The sequence below is a fragment of the Tachysurus fulvidraco genome, chromosome 6, assembly GCF_022655615.1.
Source record: "Tachysurus fulvidraco isolate hzauxx_2018 chromosome 6, HZAU_PFXX_2.0, whole genome shotgun sequence".
NCBI lineage: Eukaryota > Metazoa > Chordata > Actinopteri > Siluriformes > Bagridae > Tachysurus > Tachysurus fulvidraco.
Window position 1 is genome coordinate 8,110,775 of NC_062523.1, and position 23,073 is coordinate 8,133,847.

Sequence of the window (23,073 nt, forward strand, 5' to 3'; positions counted from 1 at the left end):
AATGTTATTTTACACTGTGATGGAAATCGGACTAGTAAATCTGAAGATATTGTCTGGCGTAAAGACAAGATTCTTCTTTTTAACTACAGCCCAGTAATAAACCAAACTGTGACCAACTACACATCAGGCAGGATGCATGTTGACCCACAAAATCCAAGAAAACTACAGATATTTGATGTACAGTCTTCAGATGCAGGATTATACTCATGTTTTCCATTCGACAAGGAGTGGATATTGACTATAGGTGGTGTTTAAATCCTCTTTTTAATGTGTTTAATATGTCTTGTTCAGTATCGAAATAGCATACTTATGTCATTTTTAAAAGAGGTAATTATATTATTATAGATTATATTTGGTGAAAATATGCATTACTGATTATCTTGTATTTTTTTTATCTTTTGCCAATTCAGAAAGAGAAATACAAGACAATATATGGCCATTCTACATAGTTTTCTCAGTAAGCACAGTGTGTCTCACAGTGTGTCTCTTCTGTGTCGTGTGTCTTCACAGGTGAGAGACCAGCAGATATTTTATAAAAAGTTTACCATTTTTTCATCTAAAATAGCAGGTTTTTGACCATTAAACACTATGTAATGTGTATATATTGCATTCATTAAAAAAATAATCATACAGATGACTTCATTAAGGGCAACAACACAGCAGTGTGATGTGAATGCAAAATAAATTATTAGATAAATAAAACAGGATAATAAATACACAGGACAGTGTGTGCTTTTTAGTGGAGTTCTGAAAACAGGACCACAAACCATATATTATTATTATTATTATTATTATTATTATTATTATTAGTAGTAGTAGTAGTAGTAGTAGTAGTAGTAGTAGTAGTAGTCGTAGTAGTAGTAGTAGTAGTAGTAGTAGTAGTAGTAGTAGTAGTAAAGTTGTTGTTGTCAGAATGATGACACCAAAATTATAATTTAAATTATACTGCAAAAAAGTCTACATGTACAGTAATGTGTTAAATTGAATGTTAGGCTAAAGAAATTCTATGCTAAGGTGAATTTATGCTTCTGGTATTAATCAAGGCAGAAGTCATAAAAAAAACTAAATGTACATAAAACATTTAGAATTTATTTTTGCCCTGTCCTCATAGTCAGCATTAGTCTTTTTACTAATTTCTAATCCTGTTATTCATAGCCAATTTCCAACATCTGTTGTTACTCTATTTTGTATTAGTAATTACAGCACATAGGCACAACTTACACCCAGGAATTACACTAACATTTTTATGACGAGATCAAGATGGGAAGAAAAAAATGTGTCACTTTTTGTTACTTTGTGATTGGTCCAATGAATAGAGAATTTGCATTTATTTACAGGAATTGGAAAGAAAGAACAGCCTCTGATCCAACGGAAACTAGCAATGAGCTTGTAAGTTAAAATATTTTGTAAGTTTACAAAGCTTGTAAGTTTAAATATAAAGCTGTAGACATGTGAATGCTGGGTTAGTATTCATAATAATTAAATTAATCCCTGAGTGAGGAAAATGCAAAGACTATGAATTATCTGCCTGCAAAAATCTATTAATAATAAATATAACATTTTTAAAAGTTTAGAATTCAAAAAATAATGTTTTAAAATAATATTGAGAAAATGGGTTGAGTTTTATTTTCTTTGTTTTATGTCCTGAATATGGAACTGTGTGCTTCACAAAATATTTTTTATTTACTGATGAATTCCATTCCATGAAAACATTTTTATCAACTCTACTTACCTAACCTAGAAAGGATTTCTAAATAATGTAAACTTTGGGTATTGCTAAACTCTAAGTTGTAAATGAATGAAAATGAACTTGGACTTTCATTTATTTTTTGTGTAACTAGGCAAAGGTATATAAAGATTCTGCCCATCACAGTGAGAAGATAACTACTGTATCTGTGTAAGTTTCCCACCATCAACATCCATCCATCCATCCATCCATCCATCCATCCATCAACACATTATTTTTTACAGGTCTAACCACAACAAGCTCAGATGACTTTTCCATTGGCTTTGAATCCTGAGCATCAACCATTTCTGCTTTACAGAGTTACAGTACCTGCTCTTCCTTCTACAGCAGCAGAAGTCTGGATATTAAAACTTTTTCATGTTCTTAAGGAAGAAGATGTTTGTATGTTCTTAGCTAACAACTGTTTTAATGACTGTGTTAAAAGAGGCATCTCTATATTTATGTTTGTGTTGCTTCTAAAATATAGGTAAGTTAAATGCTTATTTAAAATGAATGGAAAAATAAAAATGTATAAATGTTGTATTTGCCACTAAGGGTCAGCAGATCTTAAAATCTAGGGATGAATAAATATATATGTAAAACTTCCATAGACGCTTTTAACAGGTGAAAATTACACAAGAACACAAAAATAATAAATTTCATAATAATGCAAATTCATTATTTCCCAGTAAAGACTGTACACAAAGTAAAGCACCAGGTTGGCACCTGACTTTGAAACTTGCAGCAGCAGCAGTGCCAGTGCTCATATATTTTTTCATTAAAATCACACTTCCCCATCTCTAAAACAGTGTGCTAGTTTATAATCTTATAAGATGTTGCAACATTCTTTTTCAAACTTTTTTCGTTATTGTATATATATAAGAAACGGAGGCTCATCGTCTGGTCATTGACTCTTTATTTTATTCTTCATGGCGGGCACCAACGTGTTGCTCCACCCGGAACTCTCAGAACACACTGCCCTCCTGTGCGCATGCCCACACGCCATCCACGGCAGACGGACCAGTGCGCGTCGTGTTCAATTTCTTGCTGTATTTTTTTTGTATTGCGCATTGTGACTGAACTGGAAGTGGAACTAGAACTGGACTGGAAATGAGTGGAACTTCCACAAAGTGTTGGGATTAAAACCACCCCACATTCTGTTAAACAATCCGGTTACTTTAAAACACTTAAAAAATTCTTCATGTATTTAATCTTGATTGCTTTGGCATATTCCCTAACAAATAAAAATTTTAAGCCACCAGACTCATTAATACACAAAACTGCAATAATGAAATATTTTTAAAAAATGCAGTGGTACTTTTAACATTAACATGAATGTAATATCAGAACCTCACCAGTCACCTTAGTGAAGAACCTCGATAAAAAGGAACATTAATACTTTACACAATATAACACTCAGTGAAACAGAAATAATTCTGTATCTGTATTCGCATGATTTTTTTTTATTGTTCTGCTGCCACATGATTGGCTGATTACAAGTGAAGGTTTGTTATAGTTGGCAGTAACTTCATCTAGTTTCGGTTGTAAGATTTTAGACTTTCAGTAACATCTCCAATTATAGTTCTGTGAAAGACAAACAGAAGCAAAACAGTGCACAACAAAGAGCTTCAGAAACACTTTATTTGGGTCTCTGCAGCTAATTATAAACGTTTGTGGTGTTTTAACAGGCAGCCTGTGAGAAAACTGTTTCAGTAATGCAGCATGTCATTAAGAGGACTATTGCCTACGCCAAGGGTAATAGCTTGGTGGACATAGGAATCGAACTCACAACCTTCCGATTGGTAGCCCAACACCACTAGGCTACCACATCCCTAATAAACAGTGGGTGTGATAGAAACAGGGTATTTTGCGACTCTATTGGTTAAGAGCTATACAAAGCTTTTGAATGAAACCCTTTCATTTTCTCTCGTCAGACAGGCTGGTCCTGACCGGAGACCGAGCACTGCACAGCTGGAGCTGAGAATGGTGCAGAGTAAAGCAGACATTGAGGATCCTGCCATAACTGTTAATGCCATTGTGCTCTAGAGTTTCACTTTAACTGTCATCCAGTGTGTAGCTGAGCCCTGACACACAAAAGCTCTCTCAAGGAGCTCATCTCACTTCAGATAACACAAATAGCCTACATTATTATGTAAAACGGGAAAAACCTGAGTGAATAAATGACTCAAACTCATGTAAAATTACAGGTCATCCAAATACTAACCAAATACTAACTAAAGCCATGGTGGTTTTTGTGTTCGACTTCAGTACTGTATGCAAATAACACAGTTTTGAATATTTCAATAGAATAATGTGAGTGAAAGGAAGTTGTAAGAAATTACAGAAATTGCACCCAAATTCTACTCCAATTTTACACATCTAAAAGAGCTCATTCCTAAGAAGTATCACAAGATAATACGTTTAGGACTCTAAACGTATAAACTTGATTCAATTATAAATATGGGAACGGCAGCAGGACATTAAGGATCACCACGAACAAAGGGTCTACGTAACTGCGATTATCATTTAAAGTGACCACTTGTTTGATAACAATTGTAACTATACCAAGACAAGTGTACGTGACCATGATTAACATTTAAAGACAGCAGCTAGAAAACAAGGTGTAGCCCAGCCATTTGGGAGACATTCAGTTCTTACACTCAATACACATTCAAAGCGGAACTTCATTTAAAATTTTCCAATTCCTGATAAATTTTTATTCCTGTTAAAAAAATGGCACAGCTGAAACTAGCAGCAGTCTGTATGTGGCATGTGGAGTAATCAGGTTCCTGAAATGTTAGACAGTGATGAGAACTCAAAGAGATTCTCAGTCAGTCAGGAGTCAATACTATGACTGTACAGTTAAGTTCCCCATGGCTCCAGTTCACTTGACTACAACTAGGCGTGCTAGTGAAAGAGTGGTGGAACCAGTGACCTTTACTATGGTCAGAGGGTTTAAGCCCAATGAGCTAGAAGCTGTGATTAAAAGTATTGGTAAATTTGATCCTGCCAAACAAGATCCATTAGATTTTCTAAAGGTTTTTGAGCTATATGCTGACATTTACAAATTCATAGATGGTGATGCGTGTGTGTTGTTAACTAGTGATGGCCAGTTCGTGAACGAATCGTTCTTTTGAACCAGTTCTTTTTAGTGAACTTGATGAACCGGTTCACCAAATCGGACTGTTTCATTCTAAACAGTTCGCGTCATGAATCAGCGCTGATCCACAAGTTATGTAACTCCTGTACACTGAACTGAGACATCTTGTGCTGAGAAAACTGTGAGCGCGAGCTGTTGATACTGCGCATTGGAACAATGCGTCAATTGAGCCGCCATCTTGGTACGGGGGACCCCCTCTTCTTAATGCATTAGCGTCAATGTAGGCAAAGAAATAAAATCACCATAAATCGTCATGAATGCCATTTTCTAGTCTCTTTTGGTTCGTTCCAACGGTCAGACATGTATTTATCATTAAGTCCAGAGAAAATTTAAGGTTTTGATATTAAGATAATCTACTTTTCACAATATAATACATAGTGCTAGTAGATGTAAGTTTATTAGTTACATCCTTCCACTCGAGTAAACTTCAAATGAACAATCACTACTTACCTTATAGCCTACTGCATGCAACACTGCTACAATGGTGTAACTATACATGTTAATTTAATCATCTAAATTGTATTGGTTTATTAAATATGATACACAAAGCAATTTGCTGGTGGAAACAAATCCCAAATTTGAGAGGAACATAATGTGAAAGTTAGATAGTTGAGATGCCAAAGACGGTTCACTCTTATTTATCAATCTTTTATTTATTCTTTTTCTGCAATACTTTTGCCACATTAAATAAGTATGTAATAAAGTCACATAAAAAAAAAAAATTAAAAAAAAAGTTTGAATTTGAGGCTGAACTTGTGTGTGTTACACTGCCAAGCTAACTGGTGACATCCTTCCAGGACAGTCAGCTGAATTAACCATTTAAAAAAAAAAGTGTTTAGTGTCCCTGCAACTTGTCCATGACTGACATCTCTGTTTATCACTTGGGAATCTACAAACAGATTCAGATTATTTTATTTAATACCATGTCAGCAATCAAAAGCTATTTTCATGGCAAAATTCAATTACAAAAATACAAATATCATATAAATGCAATAAAAACAAAACAAATATAAACAGCAAGTCATATTATACATTTTTTTATATTAATTAACATACGATAAAAAAAATCCAAAACCTCTTCAGGCATGTCATTAAATATTTCCTTAAGTGTAACTTGATAAAAGAGCATTCTGCTTGTGTTAAGTCCAGAACAATCTAATAAAGTGTTTGACAGATAAGGGAATCTTACAGAACATACATAAAGTTGGGTCTTTTCACCTTTAAGCAAAAAAGCATGGGTCAATTTTTAATGTCCTTATTAACAGCTTCGGAATCTACAGACATTGTCGGTTTTCCTAACTGTCAAAACTAATGGGTAACTAGCATGGATTAGCTGCGGTCGTTAACCAAAGATTAAAACAAATCAACGTTACAAGAAATATAATTTCCTAACATTCAATATCATAAAACACATTCTCACTTGTGTAATGTAATCCCTTGCTGTCTGGTTTTTAGATTGCTTTCGTTTTAACAACCAAACGTAGCACAGAAGTCCGGCATCGTCCATGCATTTGAGGTAAAGGAGCACCGTACAAAGATGGTGGCGGTTTTGGCGCATTTTTAGGACCCCAAGGCGACATCTAGTGTTTTGATATCTATGGTTTCGGACGCGTCCGAGAACCGATGAACTGGTACAGCGAATAATCAGTACCCCGAACTGAGAACTGTTTGTTTCGGACGCGACCGAGAACCGATGAACTGTTGATACTGCGACCCACAACCTTGGGGATAGGAGTCAGACTCTCTAACCATTAGGCCATGACTTCCCCCCATGCCTACCGGTATCACACTGGTAGGCATGAGCAAGAGTAAAAAGGTTCACGATTTATTTGTACTGCTGCTAAGCAGCAGAACCCAACACTCCTTCTGTAGCATGAGAGAGGGCCCTGATAATTTGTTACACTGAGTTTTTACAAACATGATTCAAACAGTCTGAAGAAAGGAAAACATCTACCATTGGCTAGATGGATCCTTATCCTGATCAGGATAATCTTACCCTTACCAAGGTCTGCCTAGTGTTTATGAGCCAACTTGTCTCCAGCTCATTGTGACCCTCTAATAATTTTCTACAAACAATCTCTAGTAATAACAATTTCTAGTCAAAACCAACTTCTAGTCCTGCTCACAAAAGTTCAGAACTTCACAAACTGCTTCTTAGTAAATAATTCCATCACAGCCTCTATCGCTGAATACACAAACTCTGATTCACTGGTTTACAGACTTGATAGCATGAGCCTAAAACACTGTTTATATGGTCTGTAGAAAGTCACTCATCTGCTAGAATTGGTTTCACCCAGCTCTGCAGTAGGATGAGATGACATAAGGTTCTGTAATAAGCATCCAGGTGTAATCACTTGAGAAATGTTAAAAAAAGTTATGTTTGTGATGTCGTCTTGTTTCATATGCCTTGGTGTCTTCCTCACGCTACAGGGAATTTTTTAGACCTGGTTATTGTCCCGATGAAGGATCATGGTCATGACTGCAGATTAGTCAACAAACCTTATAAACTGGACCTTTATGTTACAAATCCTGTGGTGGGACCATTTGGTTTTCTCCTCACTTGAAGGAGGATAAGCCCCTCCACCACGACAAGGTATGGTCCCAGTAGAGAGGTTTGATTCATAGATGTATCAATATTCCTAAGCAAAACAAACATCTTACATGCAATTACAAACAAAAGTGAGCAAAACAAGACCATAGAGATTATAATAAATGATTTCACACAGACCTCTTTGTGGTCTGAAGATTCCCTACACACAGGATGTCGAATATTACACCTGAGTGAAAACAGAAAATAAGCAGCTTGCTTAAACAACTCGCTGTTTATAATCTGCTCTCATTACTAGATTGGTAAAATGACAAAACTCACCACAGTATTTTATTAACACGCTGAAACAATTCAAATTTCCAAAAGAGAAAACAGCAAACCCCAGCAATGAGGGTCAGGATGAACAGAGTCCAACAGGTTTTAGATTCTGTAGCTGCAATGCCATTGAGAAAGTATTTTAGTTAGTTTGACACACTTCATAAAGATTTATATGACTTATCTCAAAAAAGAAACACTGGTGGTAACTTTATTATGCCACTGAGGCTAAAATCCTAATTTAACACTTATTTCTGAAGGTTAAATGTTTACACAGTGTAGAACATATTAAGTAGAAGTGACCATTTTAGTTTCTTTTCACCCTGCACTCCAGTACATTTGACTATAACTAGAATGTTAAGATTAAGTTGAATACATGTAGGATGATGACTTGTGATTCTATGTTAATCTATTAAACTGTGTATCTATAAAATAAACCACATATGAAGTATGTCAACTATCTTGCAAATAAGAGCATTTATTCACTGTTCCAGTGAAAGACAAATAATATACATACTTACATGTTTTATCATACATGTATAAGTAACCAACAGCTTCCCCGTATTGGTTAGACACCACACAATAGTAATGTCCGTTACTATCAGTGGTCAGCTGAACAATCAGACTGCTATTAACACCACTGGAAAGGGTCTCGTTCACTGGAAAAGATCTAAATGAAAATGTATTTGATAAATAACAGTAAGTGTGATTGTATTAACAGCATACTGTAATTAGCATTTAAACTTTTCTAATCCGCAAGCATGCTGAAATTTACATTATTACTTCTTAGCAATGACACATACTAAAAATGTGAATGGTCTTTTTTAAATTTTTAGATTTCTTTTCCTTGAGGTAACAACAAAAATTGTCAGAAAAAGGGTGTCTTTGGGACAACAACAAAAAAAAGGTTCATTAAAGTGTAGCGGGTCCCTGCTAGGTCCCACTGGCAGATTATATATATATATATATATGAAAGTGAAAATATCAGAAATATTCCTGAGAAATCAGCGACGCAGGACAACTGTTGCTCACTCTCCAGTAACACGGATTATGAGCTCATTTTGCTCTGCACCGCTAATTGTCCCAGTGTAACACTGTTCGTGGTTACTGCCACCCTGTGTCCACTTGATGAAGTACATCATAGTGTTTTTTTTTCGTGATCTCTCATTAGTATTCTGTTAAATAAATAATAAAATCAAATACCATTGCAATAAAAGGAAAGGAAACAAAAATAATAATCTCAACAAAACTTATTTTGTGAGTGTCACAAAAGAAAAAGAGAAACTATTCAAATATAATTAGATTTCTCACTGCAGAGATTCCCCAGAGATTCCTGCAGAGATTATTGATTATTAACATTCATTCATTCATTTTCTACCGCTTATCCAAACTTCATGGGTCACAGGGAGCCTGTGCCGATCTCAGGCATCATCGGGCATCGAGGCAGGATACACCCTGGATGGAGTGCCAACCCATCGAAGGGCACACACACACTACGGACAATTTTTTTCCAGAGATGCCAATCAACCTACCATGCATGTCTTTGGGTGAGGAAACCGGAGTGCTAACACTAAGTCACCGAATCCAGTCTATCCACCATCATAAGTTCGTGCAAAACTGACAAAGGCATTCAAAATTAGTTTGTATCATGCAAACTAGACTGCTAGTAAGCTCAAGATAAAAGAAACTTGATCAATTCATTTATTCTTAAATTACAAAAAACCTTCAGGGTGTGTAGACTTTTTATATCTATTGTAAGCTGCAACTTTTTATGATAAACACGAGACTCGACTCTGTTACCTGCTCCAGGTGAAACTGGTAGGTTTTGGATTAGCATCTGCTTCACACCTAAATGCCCCTTCATCACCTGCTGAACTAATAAAAACCACCTGAGGAGGATCTGAGAAAAAAATAAAAGAAACTTTAATACTTTACACAATTACTTGCATATTAATGTCTATAATAGACTATAGAAAATAATTTTGCTTTGTATTACTGCTTCTATAAAGTTAAATAAATAAATATATCATTTTGTATGACTGTAAATTTAATACTATTGTTCTAGATGTCAAAATCTTTGTGAGATTTCACAATTAAGTATTTATCTGATACCCACATATTCCTTTTGTTTCAGTTTATAGTTATAAGCATCTGTATAAAAATAATGAACTTGTCCTCTTACAGTGAATATCCAATGTGTAACTCAGTTCCAGTTTCTGCTTTAGGCCAGGGTGTGTGACTACACACTGAACCTTCTTCTGGTTTAGATCTTTAGATGCAGTTCCAATCAGGTTGCTTTTAACAGTGTATCTATCTTCAGAGTCCACAGTGACAGTATTTTGTACTTTCGCCGTGTTGTTTAAAGCACCCAGACTCCACAACACTTCTGCTGCAGGCTTTGCATTGGCTGCAGTGCAGGTCGCTAAAATCCCTTCAGTGTCTCCAGCAACAGCAGGAACATTAGTGCCCACAGTGACAACAGGAGGAACTGAAAATGAAAACATGAACAAGAATTTTAAAAAATAATTATGTTTCAAAGATCTCTGAATATCATTTCATTAATATGTATGTCTGACTCTGATCACTCATGTCATTTAGTACAAGTTTTATTTATAGAACAGTGGAAAAATTGTAGGGTAGGGTTTAAGTTTGACTTAAAAACAGTGAACTTCACACTGCACCACTGTTTTGGTCGGCAGTGCTGAAAAGTTTGTAGTGACAAGCAAGAAAGGAAAAACCACTAAAAGTCCATGTATGCTCAAGTAATCAGATCTGTTTTAGTTTACAACTGCATGCACTGTGACCAGCCTGATGTTTCATTTTCATATTTATCTAGCCTCAGCCATTTAAAATTTTTATGCAATAGCATTTTCAAATCAAGTGAACAGATCATGAACTTGAGTTAATAGAACACCATTTCCATCTCCGTTACAATTTGAAAACAATCCATATTTATCATGCTCTAAATAGCTATAACACTGTACTCCTCAACTGTGACCAATGTGCATTAAGTGTATTCCAAGACCATGGAACTAATCAGAAGTAAAATGAGTTCATTTAGTAGAGCAATTCTCATCTACAGTAAGAACTTCTTTAATACACAGTTTAGTATTATATTATGTATAAAACTTAACCCACCCTGTGAAAATTGTTTTTCATTTCTACCATCAGAACAAATACATGCTGGAATAAATGCATAATAAAATAAACGAATGAACAGAAACAGTACACAATCTAGATTTACAATAAATAATAATTGCTCGAAAAAAACACTTCTGTTCCTGTGCACCACATTTTCAGCTCATAGCGATTTATAAATAAAAACATTTATGGATGGATATGTGGACATGTACAGAACCTTTAATAAATGAAGCCCAAAGTGTCAGAACAGCCTTGTAACACATTTTAATAAACAACAAATTTTACCTTGTACTCTGAGACGTATTTCTGTTTTATATGGTCCACTTGGAAATATGCTGAAGATGCAGGTGTAGATTCCTTCATCTAAAAGAGTAACATTACTTAGATGAATTGAGCCGTCCAGTACTGCCAAGTTCCCTGCAAATTTTACTCGATCCCTCAGTCCGTTTATGTATTCTTCTTTGCCACTAGAAGTTACAACCAGAAAATCTGTATTTGTTGGCTTTTTCTTTGTTCGTCTTTGCCACCTAATAGTTGTTAGAGGCTCTGTTGTCTCGATCGCTTCACAGAATAACTGCGCATCATCTCCTGTTGTCACAGTCCCATCCCGACCAATAACCTTTATGGCTGAAAAAAAAGGAGAATTTTTAATAATGAAATATGTTCACATCATGAGAATGAGCAAATTGTTGATTTCCTCCAGAGAGCTAATTGTGTGTTGTGTCAGAAACCAACCAGAATTCAAAAGGTAGCTGACTAGTTAGTGGAGTTTGGACTCAGCAATATCTCAAGATTAATGCAATTCAAGCATGGGCTGGGTCAATTAAGGACAACCAGAAACTTGTACCAAACCATATCAGTGTTATCTTTGCTGAAAGGGGGGACACTTTATATTAGTGCCCATGGTTTTGTAGCAGGATGTCCATCAAGTTAATTTACACTCACCAGTCACTTTATTTGACATTCATGTACACATTTATGCAGCTATCTAATTAGCCAATCATGTGGCAGCAGTGAAATGCAGACAAACACACATATACATTCCAGCAGCTTCTGGTAATGTTTACATAAGCCATCATAACAAGGTGAAAAATGTGTGATCTCGGTGCTTTTGATGGTGACATGACTTATTACCAAAAAACATTGGATTGAGTATTTCTACAACTGCTCAACTCCCAGAATTTTCACACACACAACAGTCTCTAAACATTAATCAGAATGGTGTAATAAAGTAAGTAAGTAAGTAAGTAAGTAAGTAAATAAATAAAGCAGGTGTGCAGCAGTTTTACAGATGGACATGGCAACAGTAACTCAAGTAAACACAGCTGTGGTAAGAAGAAACATCTCAGACTGCACAACAAGTCAATTCTTGAGACAGATAAGCAACAACAGCAGAAGACCATGACATGTTCCACTGAAGAACCAAGAACAGAAAGTTGAGGCTGCAGTTGGCATGGACTCTCTAAAACTGGACATCTAAAGAATGGTACACAGAGTCTGATCTGAAGATTTTTTTTATTTTAAATGAGGCACACATATAGTAGAATAATAGTATAACCTATACCTATAGTGGGGTTAGAATTGTGTGTGTCAGCATTCCATGCTGGTGGAGATAATGTAATGGTTTGGTGAATGTTTTTAAACATTGGTGCTGATCATTTGCCTGAGCAAAAACCTTAATCTGGTGTCACAATGACAAGGAGTTCGATGTCATTTCCAGTCACCAGCACTAAATCCAACAGCAGTGGGATGTGGCAGAACAGGAGATTCACAATATTCAAAGAAGTGCAGCTGAACAATTCCTAGAAAATGAGTGATGCAAATATTTTCTTGCAGAATCGATGCCAGAAAGAACTAATGGTGATTTGAGAGCAAAAGTGGACCACATCCAGTATTAGTATGTTGTTCCTAATAAACTGTTAATGGAGTGTAGATGTTATGGTCTGGTGTCCACATACATTTGGCACTAGACTGCAATTTATTTCACTTATTTGGAGAAGAAACATTTAGGTAGTCAGGGTCTGTACCAAAAAGACACACTGTACACACACTGACAAACTCTGAAGTTAGCAATGTGTGTACAGTGTGTCTTTTTGGTGCAGACCCTGACTACCTAACTGTTTCTTCTCCAAATAAGTGAAATAAATTGCAGAAGGATACAAGAAGGATAGTTTATGTTGTTTTAAAAACTCTTTAATATCTGAGGGAGGATTGCTGATACGTGAGGATTTCATGGCAGATAATCCTCACGTATCAGCAATCCTCCCTCAGATATTAAAGAGTTTTTAAAACAACATAAACTATGCTTCTTGTATACATTATGATTATTGATTTTTGTCCCAAACTGAAATAAGGTCCAGTTTCTCTTCTCTGTTCAGTCTCCACTTTCTGGATCTGTACAAAGCCATGAGGAGGTCAGAATCAGCAGGATTAGAGTCAAATGATTTAAAATGTAAAATATCATGTTCATAATAGATCAGTATCAAGAAAAGGGCAGTTTACAGTGAAAACCTCTTATTTACAGGAGAAATAAAAAATATTTATTTTTTTCAGCTAGAGAGTTTCACACGATTGTTTCAACATCTTCAATTATACTTTTGTTTAACAGATGTTTAAAGAAGGAGCTCCTACCTTTATTGCTGGCAAAACACAAAAGCAGCAGACAAAAACATGTTAACCTCGTCCTGAAACGCACCATCTTATATCATTTAATTTTTTCTTTTTCCAACAGACTGACCAGTGATCATAGTGTTTATTTTCTCGTGGTATTTTTTCTTTTTGTATGCGCATGCGCATGGCCGCACCCGAAATCAGTTCCTACTAAAGTCCTAACAAGGGGTGACCAGGCGGGCTCAGTATAACACACTTCCCCAAACGGCATTCCCTAAATTCCAGGGGTTTCATTCCCACGACGTAAAGTGGGCGTTTCTGGAGGTCGGTCACCGATCATGTGCAGAATGCTGTTTTATTGCTCGGGCATTTCCAATCAAAGGACCAACTCAGATCAAGAGTCAAGAGTCAAGTCAAGAAGCTTTTTTAGGTGCCCTTTTACTCTCCATAGCAGTACCTTTTACTTGTAAAAACAAATCATCTTGAAACTGGAAAAAATTGTTGGTCAGAACAATACTGAGTGGGTCTCACATCCCCCGTTCTATTTGCTAAAAAATGTATTAAAGCTAACAAACCATCAACATGGGGAATATTAGTGTATAAATTCTGCACATCAAAAGTAATAAGTATAACATCATCAACAGGGAAATCAACATTCTGTAATGATTCAATGAAGTCAATAGTGTCTCTTACATAAGACAATAAAGTGTGTACAACGAGAAATCAAGCAATATTTTCATGCGGTAACTTTAAGTGATTATATCTGTCGAAAAATTATTTAGAGAGGGTTACGTTTACAAAAAGCACCTGCCTTTGGTTTGCATAATGAGGAGTTCTTTACACGTTGGTGTGAGATCCTGAATAAATGCTCTTTCGACTTGATGGCGTTGGTGATTAAGGAAACAACAAAACTTGAAACTACGAAATTGGAGTATGAAAAGATGGAGATCCGACTTGGCGACCTAGTGATGAAGAGTAAGTTGACAGATTTAGAAAAGAACTTGAACATCAACGGGCCGAATTATCTAAATAGAACAAAGTTCACAAGGGACATTTTGGATTATCAGCAGAGTAAATTATATTTTTGGAAGGATGGAAAAATGGAGTCTAATAAGCCTCAGTGTATCCGCACATTTACTGCAAGTTCTCGCAGACGCCAGCAACCTGGGGAGTTTAAATCCTCTGCCTCTTCAACTTCGTGTGATTCGGATTCTGATCCTGCTGGGCGATGGCACAAGAGTTCTCCTTTTTTGGTCGAGCTCAATTCAATCTTTTTGGTAAGGATCGAAGGGCATTCCGATCAAGAAGAAATGCAGAAGGGGCCAGCATAAAAGGCAGTTCCCTACCTCCACGGGTGACGGGGAGCAAACAGGGGACACAATTATGAACTTCACAGATAAATCTCTTTCAACACCTTGTATCTTGGCTTTGAGTAAAGGACTTTCATAATTATGAACCTTGGGTCCAGCATCTTGTATAAATAGAGAACTGCTTTACAAGCAAACTAACTCACTGTGTTCAGACTTAGGTCGGGACAGACTGACTTCACACTTGCAAGTGTATTGAATAAATATGTTTGATATTCCACAGGACTCTGCTGTGTTCTTCTCTGCAACTTATTGAAAAGATCACTTGAACTATTATCTTTGATTAATAGAATAGAATTTCCACCACACTAGTGATATGCCCCCCATTACTGCACAAGGTAATAATACGCGGCCAGGTATTGTGCAGTACAACATATTGCCGCCTGTTACTACACAAGGCAATCCCATTCTTGAACATTACGGGACACGTCTGCGTTTTAAGAGGAGGTCTACCTTTATTCCACCCAAGAATAGAAATTCGTCTTTGGACACTTTTTGTAGGCTTGTTGAGTATGATGTTACGAATTTGCTTAAGAACATGAGACAATACAAAGTCTATAATAATTTGTCTAAAACTGAAAGTGATGCCTTAATTGAATAAAAAAAAATGACAGTTCTCTGCTGGTACACCCTGCAGATAAAGGTGGTGCAATTGTATTACAATGTGTCTCAGACTATGAAAAGGAGATCCGCAGACAGTTAAATGATACTGCGTTTTATGAACACTTATCTGTGGAACCTACTAATAAATTCAAAATGGACATTCACTCCGAATTATTGTTACATCATCAAAAGGGTGAATTCAATAAACAATAAACAAATAAACATGAATATGACTTTCTTAAAGTTGAATTTCCAGTCACCCCAATCATTTATACACTCCCTGACACCATTGAAGGGTCGCCCTATATCTCTTCATTTCTTGACTTTTATATAAAACCTTTTGTACCCACTTTATTGTCTTATGTAGAGACTCTATGGACTTCATTGAATCATTACAGAATGTTGATTTCCCTGTTGATGATGTTATACTTACTACATTGGATGTGCAGAATTTATACTCTAATATTCCCCATGTTGATGGTTTGTTAGCTTTAAGACATTTTTTTTTATCAAAAAGAAGAATGTGAGACCCAGCACAGTGCCTTTTGGACTTGGCAAGTATTGTTCTGAACAATTTTTTCCAGTTTCAAGATGATTTCTTTTTACAAGTAAAAGGGACTGCTATGGGCAGTAAAATGGCACCTAATTATGCCTGTCTGTATATGGGAGTTTTTGAAAATGAGTTTGTATTAAATGAGATCAATCAATTTTTCTCTAACATCTTGTATTACAGACAGTTCATTGATAACATTTTTATAATCACAAATGCTAATCCCATAGAGATGATGTCTTTTTTAAATTATCTTAATTATAGAACTAAACATTAATTTTACTATGGAATGTGATGCTGTTAGCATCAGTTTTCTTGACCAACGGACCGTAATACAATCTTAAGACGTGATAATTAGAGGTCTAGGATGAAAACTAAGAGTTTACCTATTAGCCAATTCAAACGTATACTTAGGATCTGCAGTACAGAAGAGTCTTATTCTCTACAATCCGCTGATTTACGTCGAAGGTTTGAGAACCGTGGATATCGAAAAGAGTGGATTAAAAGTGCCAAAGAGAAATTTGATAACGTATCACCAATACAGTGTTTACTGTACGTGCTAATGTGAATAAGCAAAAGCACCAGTCTGATGCTACACATTGCATTGTAAAATATTCAGCACTTGGTAGTGAGTTTTGTAACATTTTATATAGACATTGGCACATCGTTTCCAGAGATCCTGTTATCTCGAGTCTTTACAAGTCGCCCGGTAGTGGTTTTTAAACGTCAAAACAATCTTTGTGACTTGCTTGTGAAATCAGAGTTGCCATCACAAAAAAAGCAGAGGATGCCTTCTCTTCTCGCAGGTAATTATAAATGTGTCAGTTGCACTCAGTGTTCTTTTACAAATAAATGCAAGTCTTTCAATCACCCACGAACGGGCCAAAGTATTCCAATACGTGGTACTATTACATGTATTTCAACTCATGTTGTTTATCTTATTCGTCGTCCCTATGGTTTGGCATATGTCGGCAAAACATATAGATCCTTGCGTACCCGTATCTGTGAGCACCGGAGTAACATCAGAATGTAAATGTAAATTTAATTTAGTATGAAATTATGAATAAATACAAGGGTTTTCTTTACAAGCAGTGAGCTGTGGAAAAGTAAAAGATAAAATCTGAGGTTAAACTGTAGTTTTGTCTTGTGTGATAGAACTCATGGTAGAATTGATGTGAAGTCAGCAAGGTTATGGAAGTGAATTGGGCATACCATAACTGACATTGTATGCTGTATGTGCATAGCTAGCTGGCAAGCACAAAATACAGCTGTTAAGCTAATAGTTACATTTAGTTGAATCTAGTTTTCCCCAGTAAGATCATGAGAAATGTTGGACACTGCTGGAAATGCTGGTGTTACAGGGTATTTTATTATTTCTATTAATATAGTTAAGTAGTCAAACTCATTCCATATCAGTAGATTGGTTTGGTAAAAACTATGTCCATGTAGAACAGGTTCTGAATGAATTATCCTTTGGATATTCTAGAGCCCGGGCCCTCCTCAATCAGTCAGTCAAGGAGGAAACAGAAAGAGATCATAAAACAGCAGCAGGACAGATGAGGAGGAGGAAGGAGGAGTGAGAAGCTTACATTACAAGGGACAGAGTGAGGATAAGATGGACACTTTAGATGCTGAGCCACATGACCTGCTGTCAGTTGTTAAGTCACTAATGATTCAGTGAATTGCATATTGGACTTTATATGAGAGCATGTTTAATATTTTTGTTTAAGGATTTTGCCAGCAAGAAGACCAGGTGTGTCTTTTGGCATTTAAGTCACTAGCAGGTTAAACAAAAGACCATTTTCTAATTTAAATTGTAGCTAACTGGTTGTTAAAAGTCACTGAAGATGCAGTGAATTGCATATTGCACTTTATATATATTTGTGAATTATTTTTTATATATTTCTTGAAAAGTCATTGTGGCAGTGTATTGTATATTGCACTGTGTTTATATGTTTGTGTTTAATAAAATGTATGTTTAAACTTTAAGAATCTTCCCTCAATATTAATTACTTTACTGTATTTTTTATTAAATTTACATTTGCACAATAAATCATCTGCTAGCTATACAGCCATGGTAGGTCTCTATACAGATAACTGGTGGTCAAAAGCAATGGCAAAAGTTATAGGTCAGTATTATTAAATTGTAGACAAAACATTTTGATAGCTAGGCTGGCTTGTATGTTTGGTCCGAAATGGGTGTGGTAGGGGCACAGTCTCATTTTCTTTCATAGGGCCCAAAATTGCTAGTGTGTGCTAGTGCGCCCCTGTGTGTGTGTGTGTGTGTGAGAGAGAGAAAGAGAGATTATGACTGGTGTTGTTTATTGTAAGTATTTGTTGCCTTTTTGGACTCCTTTATCATTTGTAATGATACCAGTGGTCCCCAACACCCGGGCCGTGGACCGGTACCGGTCCGTGGACCAAATGGTACTGGGCCGCCCAAGGAACATTAAATTATTTCCATTTTATGTACTGTGGTGTATTTCTCTCGGGTTTGTGCGACTTTCCATGGACGAGAGGTTGACCGGGAGCTGAGAGACGTCACCTAAAGCCGCACCAATACCGCGCACGCGCAAAATATCATGATATCGGGCCGGGTTTAGGTGATGTCTGGAGCTGAGCAGCTGCAAGTGGCAGTGGTGTTGTAGCTTTGGTGGAGAGAGAAGGTGTGTATCGCTCTTCTCTCTGTTCACCGGTACTTACTCATGTTTAACAGTGCTTGGTGTATGTGTATATTGTGTTTGCTCAAATTTAACCCACAAATTATCAAAAATGAGCACGAAACAGATGTTGTTAGAAAGTTAGAAACTCTGCCGGTTTTCTGGATTAAAGTCATGGCGGAATACCCTGAGATTGCCACCACAGCACTTAAATCCCTATTGCCATTTCCGACATGCTATCTGTGTGAAGCGGGGTTTTCTGCAGTGACGGCAACCAAAACAAAACAACAGAATAAACTGGACATAAGCAACACACTTCGGATGTCATTGTCTCCTATTACCCCAGATGGAACCGTCTTGCAAAGAAACAAGCTCAGGGTTCTCATTGATTTAGCGTTGTAGTGAGTTAAAAAGGCATGTTTAAATACAATTAAATAAAAATAATTTATTTTAATTTAATTGTATAGCCGCCACCCCCCACCCCCAGCGGGCTGCGATAAAATGATCAAACATTGACCGGTCCGCGACGAAAAAAAGGTTGGTGACCACTGGCCTAGACTACATGTTCTGAGCAGGTGTTCCCCCCCCGGCACCATCTCAGGGCCCCCAGTTGAGAACCACTGGTCTAAACCAATGGCCTCAGATACTCATGAAAAACTTATGCTGATTATCTGGGAAACGTCTCTAACAGCAGTCAAAATGTCATTGTTTGTGTCAAACAAGAATTTGTTGTAACATTAAAACAGGAGATCATGACTTACTCTGTGCTCAAAGTGATGTTTGCAGCTCCAGTGGTATTCTCTGGGGGTGAACGAGGATAATGCTGAACAATTCCAAGATCTGCTTTTTTTCCATCTGTTGTTGCGTTAAATCTTACCCATATACAATAGTGCTATTTTCTGATTGGCCATTGCATAGCCTCTTTTTTTGATTGGCTGATAAGTGTCAGTCTCGACATAGAACTCCAGGGGAGACGCGCTTGTTTCGTGTTTAGTAATTGTTTTCTTGTTTAGTAATTCTTCCTCCATCATTAGCGTTAATTTTACTTGTCATAAGTGTATGTTAGTTAGCTCTCTGACAGAGAATATCTCAGCTTTATACGTGGGATCCAGTCACTAGAGAAGGATAGTGATAGTGCAGTTTCTGTAGGGGAAAATCTGATGCCTTAGGCGGAGCTGGTAACCCTCCAACTCCGGGATTAGAGCCCTCACAGTGGGGACGAAGAGCTGAGAGCTGTATATAAGAGAAAAACAAACTATTTTGAATCTTATAAAATAAGGAAATTTATTTTATAATTAAACCTCTGATGGAAAGTGATGGAAAGACCAAAGTGTGGAGGAAAAATTATCTGCTCATGATTCAAAACATCCAAGTGCAGTGGATTTTAATGCCTGCTTCTGGAACAGACTCACTAAACTGATGATTAAACTATTGATTGTAGCAACAGACACACTGTCTGACAATTTTAAAGAGAAATGCATCCAATCAAATCAAGAAGCACTTAATCATGCAGCAAGGCAATGACCCAAAACACATTGTCATAGTTTTAGACTGGTTGAGTCTTAAACCAACTGAGCAGCATTTCACCTCCTGAAGAGTGCCAGAATTTTTGCTCAATAAAAATTGGGTTGCCTGCCACTTAAAGTGACATGCTCTGGGGTGTTTAACAAATCCAGATAGCTGAACTGGAAATGATAGACCATATCAGAATTTCATCTATATTTATCTATTCATTTCAAACACTAATTTGTAGTATTCAGTATGTGCTGTAGACATAACCCATGTTATTCATTTGCAATATGTTTCATGGCTACAGATTACTTGTGAGTATGTGTAACCATGAGCATACTGATTCTTCTATTTATACAGTATTATGAGACACAGGCAATGTTACTTATATTCTATTTATGTGCAATATTGCTTTTGGAATCTGTTGTGATTTTCCTAATAAGAGAGCGGTCAATGGACTGTAGGGCAGCATGGCCAAATTCGTAAATCCACTTGCACTTACAGATAAAACTACACACAGACCATGTAAACACCATCTGACAACAATAAAATTCTATATTATTCTTTATGTGTTTTAAATTATATGACAAGACCATCAAAAGATTAGACCTAGACCATTGCCACATTAATCTAGATCATATGACTTTTCCTGTTTTTTGTTGGTTTTTAATGTTTCTCTCACACCAGATCACATCTTTCTACACTGGCATCAACTCAGTTGTCTCTAAAAGGCCTAACCTTAGTAAATAAGACATAAAATGAATCTTTTGTTACATTCTAAAAAGAAATTGATATACAAATAAAAAAACAGACCAGTTCCAGTAAATATTTTTTACTATATGTTCCAAAGTCAAGTCACGTATTAAATGAAAGCAAAGTTAAAGCCTTAAGTTAAAATATATTGCTACCATAAAGGCCCTTGCTTTGGTGGGCCAACACATCTTTCCAACATTTCTTCTTAATTTGTGTCTGAAGCAGTGGTCATGCAGGCCTGGGTTGGTACTTTAGCTCTTTGGGTGTTGCTTGTGCTACATTTGACTCAACTCAGAATCCCTAACAAGGCCTGAGCCTCAAACCGTGAAAACAACCCAACATGATTTCCTGCAGCAACAGTAAAAGTAAAACAGAAAATAGTTTTCAGTCAAGCTGATATTCAAGTTCTTTAAATAATGTTGTGAACTATTTTTTTTATTTTGATTGAGCCATGCAAAGCACACTGTATTCCAGTTGACACCCAACAGCGGGATAATTAGGTAAAGTGTAGTTCTTTGTGGTTTTACTTGTCCAGACACATTCAAATAAAGTAGGACTTGCTCATAATAATAAAAGGAAAATTCTACAACAAAAACCTCAATAAGTGTCAAAATTAGACTAAATAAAAAAATCAATAAAATGAAGGAACTGAAATCTATGAAACCCAACAAGTGACTATAATTAAACTCATTGCCTCATTAGACAAGGCAAGGCATCAGATGTCTTACACACCGTCACGTTACACTAGATCATTTGACATTTACTCATATGTCCTTTCTCAGTCTCCTAGTTTTTCTTGCTTGTTTTTGTTTTTTTTTTGCTTCATTCCACTTAGCCAACTTGTTCTTACTTATTGTTCAATTTAGTTAGCACAGGAATCCAAACGAATATTGCACATGGGCCAAAAATCAGGAAATTAGTTCTTATCCAAATCTAGCAAACACATGCAAGAACCAGAACAGGAATGCTATTTTAAATATAAACCATGGGGTTTTCTAACTCAAACTGCCCAAGAAAACCCTCCCAAACTTGTTTACTGTACAAATACAACAACAAAGACAAAATCCGTTCCAACTGCTTATCAACAAAGGGATGGCTTCCTACAATGTAACATCAAGACAGCCATACATATTATACACCACTGGAAACCTGAACTCAACACTAAATGGACTGAATGCATGTGTGTGTGTTTGTATGTGCAATACATAACAAATAAATCTACAATTAATATAAAACAGCTATCAACATTTTACCACAAATAACTAGAATGTGTAGGATGACCTAGGTTATCGGGGATGCTTGCTTGCAAACCTAGAGGAAATCCTGACTAGTAAATCTACTTAAACTTTCAGGCAAACTGAGTAAAATTTTGTTTCACTGAAATCTAATGAGGCAAACAGCCCTGACTCTCAGGATGAAGCAGAGTGGGATTAAGTGATGTGAACTCCTCTGACTTGGCTTGCTCAAAGATCACATTTCTGGGCCAGTCCACAATACCAGTTTTGATAAATAATGAAAGCTGTGTAGTGTTACGGTGGTTAGAGCTACAAATTTAATTTAAACAAAAAATAAAATTTAAATAATAATCACTGTGAAGCTAGAAAAAAAAAACTGCAAGAAAAAAAAAGCAAAACACACCTTATACAATCAGCATATACAATACTAAAGAACTCAAATGTAAAAATGTTTTGAATCAGTCCATTGATTCTATTACCCAGTTCCTTTCTGTAAACAGGTTAAATGAAAAATGAACTAAACAAACAGTAAGTTTCTGTGTGATGGCAGACATCCTGTTAGATTTTAATCAGAGTTCTGTGTATAGTCTTTTAGTTATTGAATTTACCCTGAACTGTATTTAATTTTTTAATATACCTGTTGGATGGATTCCCTGTGAAAAGGGACTAGCTGGTGTCATCTTAAGGGTGCTTTCACACCTGCCTTGTTTAGTTCGGTTGAATCGTACCAGAGTTCGATTGCTCGTTTGGAGCGGTTCGTTTGGACAGGTGAGAATGCAGCAATCGAACTCTGGTGCGCACCAAAAGCGGACCAAACAAGTGTAGCGAGACCTCCTTGAAGAGGTGGTCTCGGTACGCTTTCAAACGAACTCTGGTACGGTTCGTTTGTGGTGAGA

At 36.4% G+C, this 23,073-nt stretch overlaps 2 protein-coding genes across 2 annotated transcripts in view; both read right to left on the reverse strand.

Annotated features, from left to right (window-relative positions):
* The window catches only part of LOC113663951 (protein CFAP210-like), a 169,818-nt gene that overhangs the window by 71,196 nt on the left and 75,549 nt on the right, over positions 1-23,073 (reverse strand). The gene's annotated exons all lie outside the window — the stretch shown is intronic.
* LOC113653122 (nectin-4-like) lies at positions 6,218-13,880 on the reverse strand. The gene is made up of 8 exons (XM_047815421.1): positions 13,522-13,880; positions 11,176-11,517; positions 9,932-10,237; positions 9,550-9,649; positions 8,271-8,419; positions 7,756-7,867; positions 7,615-7,663; positions 6,218-7,525 (listed from the first exon to the last, which is right to left on the reverse strand). Exons 1-8 carry the CDS (start codon positions 13,586-13,588, stop codon positions 7,517-7,519), a joined length of 1,134 nt encoding a protein of 377 aa, XP_047671377.1. The 5' UTR covers positions 13,589-13,880; the 3' UTR covers positions 6,218-7,516.